General features: G+C 41.9%; 1 protein-coding gene across 3 annotated transcripts in view; it reads right to left on the reverse strand.

Annotated features, from left to right (window-relative positions):
• Ss18 (SS18 subunit of BAF chromatin remodeling complex) overlaps positions 1-9,722 on the reverse strand; it is a 65,687-nt gene that overhangs the window by 55,668 nt on the left and 297 nt on the right. For all 3 annotated transcript variants that reach the window (XM_045134846.1, XM_045134845.1, XM_045134847.1), the window contains exons 2-3: positions 5,983-6,059; positions 484-568 (exon numbers count right to left, since the gene is read on the reverse strand). In XM_045134846.1, the coding sequence (XP_044990781.1) occupies positions 484-568; positions 5,983-6,059 (162 nt within the window). The remainder of the gene's footprint in view (positions 1-483; positions 569-5,982; positions 6,060-9,722) is intronic.

A 9,722-nucleotide genomic window follows, 5' to 3' on the forward strand; every position in this document is an offset into this window, starting at 1 on the left:
TTGTTGGGTAAGGTAACAGTCCTACCATCTGCATATGGAAATATTGACTATTTGTTGTGAAATGCATAAGCAAATTTCTTATAGAACTAAAAATAAGAAGGTAGGTGGACAAGTGGACGAAAACAATTTCCTCAGGGAGGAATTGGTTTTAAGTGAATTAATTAAAATGAATTACTGTAGAATAATGAAGCTTTTAGGGGGTGACAGTGGAAAGGAGGTTACTTGGGAGGGAGGAGGGGTTTAGCAAGAATGAGAAGGGATAGGTGATGGTAAGAAGGAAGGTGAAGATGACCAAAATACATCATATACATGTACCCAAAACTGTGATTTTTAAAAATAAGGCTTTTAGATAATATAAAATACTTTAATATTGTCATAGTAATTAAAGAATAGTGAACTAAAACTCAAATATTACTAGGCAAAAACATGTCATATCGTATGACTGCAAAAACTGTCTATTCACACTATTTTAAAGGTACTTACTGCTGGTAAAAGAGACTGCATATTTTGATTCGAATCTGCTATTGTAGCAAGGTATACCAAATTTGTATGCAACATCTGTTGATACCTATTAAAACAAAACAAATACCAATATTAAAAACAACCTTCCTCCTACCTGTGTAAACACACCAGCATTCTAATCAATTCCAGAGTTTAATAAAAGATTTGTTACCTGCGCATCAACTTTTCCTATTTGCCCCGCAAAATAATTGCAAGTAGCAAACTTCAACAAGACTGCATGGCTAGTTAATCGAGTAACGGACTTCCTGGTTTCACATGTATGTACATTAGATTTTTTTTTTTTAAAGATAAAAGACCAGGGACTGGAGAAATGGCTTAGCAATTAAGCGCTTGCCTGTGAAGCCTAAGGACTCCAGTTCGAGGCTTGATTCCCCAGGACCCATGTAAGCCAGATGCACAAGGTGGTGCACGCATCTGAAGTTCATTTGCAGTGGCTGGAGGCCCTGGTGCACCCATTCTCATTCATTCTCTGTCTCACTGCCTCTTTTTCTCTGTCTGTCACTCTCAAATAAAAAAATTAATAAATAAAAAGATAAAAGCCCTTTCTGTCTCTTTCTCTGCCTCTCTCCCTCCCTCTCTCACTCCCTCTCTCAAATAAATAAATAAAAATTTTTAAAATAGGAATAAAAAATAATTATGCTTATCGAATCATTCATAATGGTTTTTCTATTCGTATTTTTGTTTGTTTGTTTTTCTATTCTTCGAACAGCACTCAACAACCACTATTTGACAAGTCTTAAACGGGTAAGGTACAGGATTCCACATCTTGCCTTTCATTTTGTTTTGTTTTTGAGGCAGGGTCTTACTTAGCCCAGGCTGTCCTGGAGCTCATGGTGATCCTCCTACCTCAGTGTTCTGGGAGTTGGGACTAAAGACATGGGCCACCACCTTCACCTGCATCCAGCAACCCCCCCCACACACACCCTTTTTTTGAGGTAGGATTTCGCTCTAGCCAAGCAGATTTGGAATTCACTATGTAGGTCACCAATTCACAGTGATCATCCCAAATGCTGGGATTAAAAGCATATACCAAAGCCAGGCGTGGTAATGCATGCCTTTAATTCCAGCACTCAGGAAGCAGAGGTAGGAGGATTGCCATGAGATCGAGGCCACCCTGAGACTCCATAGTGAATTCCAGGTCAGCCTGGGCTAGAGTGAAACCCTACCTCGAAACAACCCCCCTCCCAAAAAAAAAGTATATACCACCATGCCCGGCTCTGCCATTTTTAAGAAAACCAAGCTGTCTTTTATTGGGGGGAAAGGAGTTTTGAGGTAGGGTCTCACTCTAGCCCAGACTGACCTCTCAAAATCATGGAGATTCTACCTCTGTCCCCCAAGTGCTGGGATTAAACGCGAGCAGTAGCCACATAAAGCCAATGAACAAAATGGCACATGCATCTGGAGTTCGTCTGCAACACTGGAGGCCCTGGTGCTCCCATTTTCTCAGTCTATCTCTGCCAATCCCTCTCTCTCTTTCTCTCTCTCTCTCTCTGCTTGCAAATAAAAATATTACAGCTGAAGAGATGGCTTAGCAGTTACTTGCCTGTGAAGCCTAAGGACCCAGGTTCAATTCCCTAGTACCCACATAAGCCAGATGCAAAAGGTAGGGCATGCATCTGGAATTCCTTTGCAGTGGCTGGAGGCCCTGATGCACCCATTCTCTCACTGTCTGCCTATTTCCTTCTCTCAAAAAAATAAACAAATATTAAAAAAAAAAAATACAAGACCTATGCTGGAAAAATGGCTTAGTGGTTAAGGCCCAGGCACTTGACTGCAAAGCCTACGGACCCATGTTCAACTCCCCACATGTAAGCAATTGCACAAGGTGACACACATGTGACACGGCCACACATGCGTGCAAGATGGCACACGTGCCCAGAGTTCGATTAGTGGCTAGATGCCTTAGCAGGCCAATTCTCTCTCTCTCTCTCTCTCTGTCTCTCTCTCTCTCTTTCATAAAAAAAGGACCACTCTGTTGAGCTTGCTTCAAGAATAATTAATTTTAAAAAAAGAAAAAAGAGGGCTGGAGAGATGGCTTAGTGGTTAAAGCACTTGCCTGTGAAGCCTAAAGACCCAGGTTCAATTCCCCAGTACCCATGCAAGTCAGATGCACACGGTGGTACATGTGTCTGAACTTCATTTTCTCCCTGCCCCTTTCTCCCTTTCTCTCAAATAAAATAAAAAAAGTTACTTAAAAAAAAGAAAAAAGAAAAAAAAACAGACCTTACTAAGACACAGCTTCTTCACAACAAAAAGTGTAGTTCTTATCCGGATTAGTGTTTAATAAACAAGCTAAAATGCTAAGAAATCAAATCTATCACACAGTTTCATCTAATAATGAACTAGATGTCCTTGCAGCCGTAGGTATCTATAAATACAGCCTCATTTACGAAGTTTAAATTGTACCAGTATTGACTCAAGCCCTGTCAACATCACCAAATCTTAGGCTAGCCTCGAACTTGCTGCTTCCACCTCCCGGGTGCTGGAGCGCAAGCACGTGCCACCACGTGTGGTCCCCGCAGCACGGAGATGGAGCTCAGGGCCATACCCCAGGCCTGAGCAATCTTTATTCACTTTCGATTTTCAGTTTACAAAACCTTTTAGGAACAGTTTTTTTTTTTCTTCCAGATTTCCTAATTGTTATTTAGGAAATCTGCCTTATTACTTTGTCTGACTTTCTGCCAAAACCATTTGACAGTCAGTTGTAGACACACTCCCCACTGCCACTAATACTTCAGTATCAATTCCTCCAAACAAGGACATTCCCATGGCACCCCCATCATAATGAATATATATATTAACATTATCACCATACAATACTGCGATCTAATCACAAGAACTGATTTGAATATATTCCCATACCTATAAATTACTTTTCCTAATAAAAGAAGATAGGTAAAAACCGTTTTTTGTTTTTGGCTGAGATTACAGGCAGTGGGTCACTCCACAAGGTACTCAACAGGCACTCATTTGGGTAAAATTTCATTGTTTGTATAGCACCCATCAAATAACCTTTTCCCAAGATAAAAAAAAAACTCAGAGATAGGGCTGGGAGATGGCTCAGTGGCTAAAGCGCTTGCTTGTAAAGCCAGTACCCACATAAAGCCAGATGTACAAAGTGATGCAAGCGTCTGGAATTCCTTTGCAGTGGTAGTAGGCCTTGGTTCACCCATCCTTTCTTTCTCATCCCCCTCTCCCCCTTTTTCTGTGGTCCTGGGGCATCAAACCAGGGTCCTTTGGTTTTGCAGACAAGTGTCTTAATCACAAAGCCATATATCCAGGCCTGACATTCATGCCTTTATGCATTGACCAACAAGAAATTGCATATACCACAGTGCTCCCATAAGAATATATTGCTAGGAAAGTCACAACCATTTGTCTGTGTAAAGCACACTCTATAACGTTTACACAATGAAAAATTGCCTAAGAATGCATTTCTCAAAACATGTCTGACTCCTTAAGCAACATGATTGTACTCAACATTTTTGCATATGATCCCAAAAAGATTATGTTATTAAGAAAATTGAACATAGAAATGAAGGGGAGATATAAGCATATTTAACATCTTACACTGGATGATGGTAACACTCTTCTAAGCCAGTGACGGTTATAAAATATATTCAAAATTTTACATCTGAAGCCGGGCGTGGTGGCGTACGCCTTTAATCCCAGCACTCGGGAGGCAGAGGTAGGAGGATCGCCTAGTGTTCGAGGCCACCCTGAGACTACATAGTGAATTCCAGGTCAGCCTGAGCCAGAGTGAGACCCTACCTCGGAAAAAAAAAAAAAAAAAAAAAGTTTTACATCTGATAACTATATTGTCCTAATTAATAAACATCAGCAAACACTCCAAATACATATCAGTACTATAATGCCACTACATAAATAACTTTGCATAAGGTAAAATAATCATTTTTAAATTGATTGATAAAATTAATTTGCAAAGCTCAGATTCAAAAAAAACTGTACCTACTAGTTATATAGTGTACTTACTAGCTAATACTAACAGTTTATAGAATGAAAGACATCCTGCTGAGCAGAATGTTTTTTTTTTTTTTAATGCATTTGTGTGGGAACATACATGTCATGGTGGTATAGAGGTCTAAGGACAACCTGCTGTTCGTCCTCTGCTACCTTGCCAGGGTCGGCCTTGTTTTCTTTGCCTCTGCTTGTGCCAGATTAATTGGCCCCAGAGCCTCAGGATTCTCCTGGCTCCGCCTCCCACTGCCCTAGGCTCTTTAGGATCATGGTCACATGCATCAGCTGCTTCAGGTTTTCCATGGGAGCTGGGGAATCCAACTCCAGCCAGCCTTTCGCTGCCTTGGACTGCTGAGCCACCTCCCTAACCCCTTTGTCTTAAGGTCTCTAATATTTAACAGTACACATATTATCTTCGTGAAAGTGGGTTTTGTTTTGATTTGCTTGTTTCTGAAACAAGGCCTCATTCCTCGGCCCAGGCCGGCACAGAAACAATGTAGCACAGGCTATCTCCAATTTAACAGCAATCCTCCTGCCTCGGCCTCCAGAGTGCTGAACTCACAGGTGTGAGCCGTCTGACTGAAAGTTACTTTCAATCTAATAAGAGATGATGAAAACAATATGTAACACTGGCTTATCAATTCCCAGTTCCGTATTAATGTTCCACACTGCTTTCCTTTTGCTCCTCCTAACATGAGAAATAAGAACATTTATTCACAAACTAATACTGACAACTTGAGAAAGACAGAATACCTGAGCCGGGCGTGCTGGAGCACATCTTTAATTCCAACACGTAGGAGGCAGATGTAGGCAGACTGCTAGGAGTTCAAGGCCAGCCTGAGACCACATAGCGAATTCCAGATCAGCCTGGGCTAAAGCAAGACCCTACCTTGAAAAACCTTTATATACATACATACATATATGTATGTATATGTATATGTAACATACATATATATATATATATATATAAAGCATTAAGTCTCTGGAGGCTAAGTCAGAAGGACTGATGGGCCCAGGAATTCAGAGCTACCCAGGCAGCATGGCAACAAAACTCTCTATATTAAAAGTAGGTTAAAAAAAAAGTAATAAAATTCATCAAAAAGAGCAAATTTTACATGTGAGAGACTTCTATGAGGCCTATGCCACTATGTAGAGCATGAGGGGATGACTCCCCCACCCCAATACACACACAGGGAAAAGCTGGGAATACAAATCAAACAGTATCAACTTTTGTTGGAAAAGATGGCTGTAGTTGTGAACACCTATGCATCCGTAACATGGAGTACCAGGGTTTTTCTTTCAGATAATGAAAATGTTCTAAAGTTGACTGTGGTGATAGGACCTCAAGTCCAAGGATATATTTTAAACATGGAAATGTATGCTCTGAAATACTTGTAACCCAACACAGCTATTATTAGAAGGGAAAGTAAAAATCTAACCCACACATAAAAATGAACCCAAAAAGTTTCTTATCATTCTTACTGAGAACACTCGGAGGCCTTTCCTTTATTCTGATAGTCCATTATACACTGAATGAGATGGTTATTTTCATCCAACATCTGAAATAAAATTAGAAAAGTTTAATAACAAACACTGTATATAGGAGCACATTAAGGCAGACATAACACAGGTCTCTCAAAACAATGGTAACCTACTACAAAATCATTTCAGAAACTAAGAAAACAAAAAACAAGGTTACATTAAAACTACTATTTATTGGGCTGGAGAGATGGCTTAGCAGTTAAGGCACTTATCTGTGAAACCTAAGGACCCAAGTTCAACTCCCCAAAACCCACTTAAGCCAGCTGCACCAGGTGATGCATACACACAAGGTGGCACACACATCTGGAGTTAACAGAGGTGGCTAGAGGCCCTGGCATGCCAACACTCTCTCTCTCTCTCTCTCTCTCACACTCACTCACACACACACACACACACACACACACATAAAAAAAAAAAAAAACTTTTTTAAAAATTACTGTTTGGGGCTGGAGAGATGGCTTAGCAGTTAAGCACTTGCCTGTGAAGCCTAAGGACCCTGGTTCGAGGATCGATTCCCCAGGACCCACGTTAGCCAGATGCACAAGGGGGCGCACGCGTCTGGAGTTCATTTGCAGTGGCTGGAGGCCCTGGCGCGCCCATTCTCCCATTCTCCCTCCCTCCCTCCCTCCCTCCCTCCCCCTCTCCCTCCCCCTCTCCCTCCCTCCCTTCCTCCCTGCCCCCCCCCTCTCTCCCCCTGGCACAGCCATATGCTCGCTCGCTCACTCGCTCTCTCTCCCTCCCTCCCTCCCTCTTTCTCTCTCTGTCATTCTCAAATAAATAAAAATAAATTACTGTTTGTTAATATCTCTACCTGCTGGTATAAAATATTTTTAGATTAATTTTAATAACAAATTCTAAAGGGAGATTAGTGAATTAGCTTTCTTATAAAATTTCATTACATATTAAACTGTATATATCACTTATAAAATACACAATGAGCAATTTACATGGATCATCCTTTAAACAACTGATTTTTCATTGATTTCTAAAAATGTTTCACCTATACAGAAACCGAATTCACTTGGATCTTTTTTTAAATACACAGTATAGCTCCCCATAGAAGATCTTTTTTGATACCTCTAGAATTCCTCCTGCTAAATTATTACCTAAAGCCTGGAAAGGAAAATTTGAGGTTTTTTTCAATTGAAGCATTTACTTACCTCTGCTGTCAGGTAACAGCAGTTTTAGGAAGAGAAAAATTGAGTCCAAGTTGCTTTGTAACATTCGAATACTTTATAATAGTAAAATCTGTTCTTATCCAGAATGAAATAAATAGATAAAAGTTGAAGATGACTCACTGGCTAAAGAGGCTTGTTTGCAAAACCTGACAAACTGGGTTTGATTCCCCAGCACCCATATAAAACCAAAGGGTGGCCCATGTGTTTGCAGCAGCATGAGACCCTGGCATGCCCTGCCAGCCGGCCGGCCTGTCTGTGTGTCTGTCTGTCTCTCTCTCTCTTTCTGCCTACATATAAATAAAAATATTTCTAAAAAATATTTTAAAATAAATACACAAACACTTTAGTCCAGGTGACGATGAGATAACCAGCTAGTTTGCAAGTTTTATATTTTTGTGATTCTCCAAATATGCCCTAATACAATACCCTCTATGCATGTATGATACTTAACAGACAGAGTTTACCTTATAAAATAAGGTCTCAAAAGTTTAGCCAGAGCCAGTACTCAGGAGGCAGAGACAGGAGGATCACTGTGAGTTTGAGGCCACCCTAAGATTACATAGTGAATTCCAGGTCAACTGGAGTGAGACCCTACCTCAAAACAAAAACAAAAACAAAAAAAAGGTTAATGACAAATAACTCATCAGTTTCTCATTCTATCCACTTATAACAATTCTAAGTAATGTCAGCCTTATATGCACAATCATTCATCTATGCTAAATGGCATTGAAAAGAGCCCTGGTGATAGCTATTAAAGGACAGTTAGGGGTTGGGGAGATGGCTCAGTAGCTAAAGGCACTTGCTTGCAAACCTTGTTGGTCCAAGTTCAATTTCCCAGCATCCACCTGCATGTGGGGTTCCTTGACAGTGCCAAGAGACCCGGGCATGCCCATTCACACATACATGCATACAAATAAATAACTTTTTAAAAAATAGATGAAAAAACAGTTAGCTTTAGTGCCAACTTTGCTATCCCTAGCAAACTCAAGTTTTCAGGAGCTTTAAGATCTTCCTAAACGCACTCCAGCCTTCCTGATCAATGGATGCATAAAACACAGTATCATGCTCTCAATGACTTAATGTAAAATTTATGAAAAACAAAAATCCACTTACTATTAACTGTGATTCTTTTGTTTACCTTGCACTATTATCATTATCTTCACTTGGGGATTGGAGGATGTGCGGAGAATGCCCTTCTAAGATATGCAGCTATTTCTTAAATACGATCTCTAGTTATCAAAAGTATTCTTAAAATGCATCACCAATACCTGATGTAAGGAATTCACAACAAATCTCCTGTGTATCCTTCAAAACTGACCATTAGAATGTCTAATCTCAATCTGACGCTGAAAATGAGCCAGTTAATTTACAACCTATCTCTCATCTGAGAATGAAATCAGTGTGTTCTGAATTAATCACCTATGATAAAGAAAAACTCTACTGAGGAAAAAAAAAAATGGCAAACTCCAAGCTTTCTAGAGTTCAAAACTACAGTATGACCCCCCCCCAGAAACGTGTGTGTGTGTGTGAGTGTGTGTGTGTGTGTACACTTGAAGGAAGTAGTTTGCCAGGCTACAGCCCCAGCTGCCTGCGCATGACGGGGTGGCACTGCTTTCCCGGGCACTGCCAAGCGGGTTTGATCATCAAAATGCAGCAACAGTTGTGCAAATGTCAAATGCCAAACTGCAAAGACCCTGACAGTAAACAGACACCGATTAGCATAATTTACAGGTCTTACAAAGGGGTGGCCCTGAGTGGTACTAAAAGGTGACTTTTCTATTTTCATCCTTGCTCTGAGGCGTAGGCAACGAAAGGTAAACACGTCGGAGGCAAACTACTAAAATTTCATAAGTGACTTCTGAAAGTCTAGGCTCACTAACATTGAGAATACTGCCTTGTTCAAGAAAAATAAAATAAGAGGACGATAAAGAACCTTTGTGTCCCCAGTTGGCAGTCACAGAGCCACGACAGTGGAGCAATAGCTGGTGTGTGTGTTAACGATCACGACCGTCTCAGCTTCTAGAAGCCTGGGACTGTGGTCCGCCCACCCTGGGGCTCCACGGACCTCGGCAGATGCTCACGGACCAAGGTGATGCGATGTCCGGGGGAGGGAGGGGGGAAGCGAGGGTTGCAGAGAGGAAGGGCTCCACTCCCGGGCAACCCCGAAGGCCACGGGGCTTCTTCCCCGTCTGTCTCCCGGACTCTAGAACCCACGATTCCAAGTTCTGCGGAGAGACTCCCCATCCCCAACTCGGCCCGGAGTTCGCAGAGCGGCGGGAGCATCCCGGGGGTGTGGGGGGGGGGTGAGGGGGGAACGGGACCTCCGACTCCCGGCCGCGCAGCGCCCGGGTCCCGGGAGAAATCGGGCGGCGGTGGTTGGGGGTTTTGTGTGTTTGCGCGCGCACGCGTGTGTGTATGTGTGTATGTGTGCGTGTTTGCGCGTGTGCCATTAGGAAAATGCAGCCGGAGAAACCGGTGGGCCCTCGTGGGCCGCCCACGCCG

This window comes from Jaculus jaculus, chromosome 15, assembly GCF_020740685.1.
Source record: "Jaculus jaculus isolate mJacJac1 chromosome 15, mJacJac1.mat.Y.cur, whole genome shotgun sequence".
NCBI classification, from domain to species: domain Eukaryota; kingdom Metazoa; phylum Chordata; class Mammalia; order Rodentia; family Dipodidae; genus Jaculus; species Jaculus jaculus.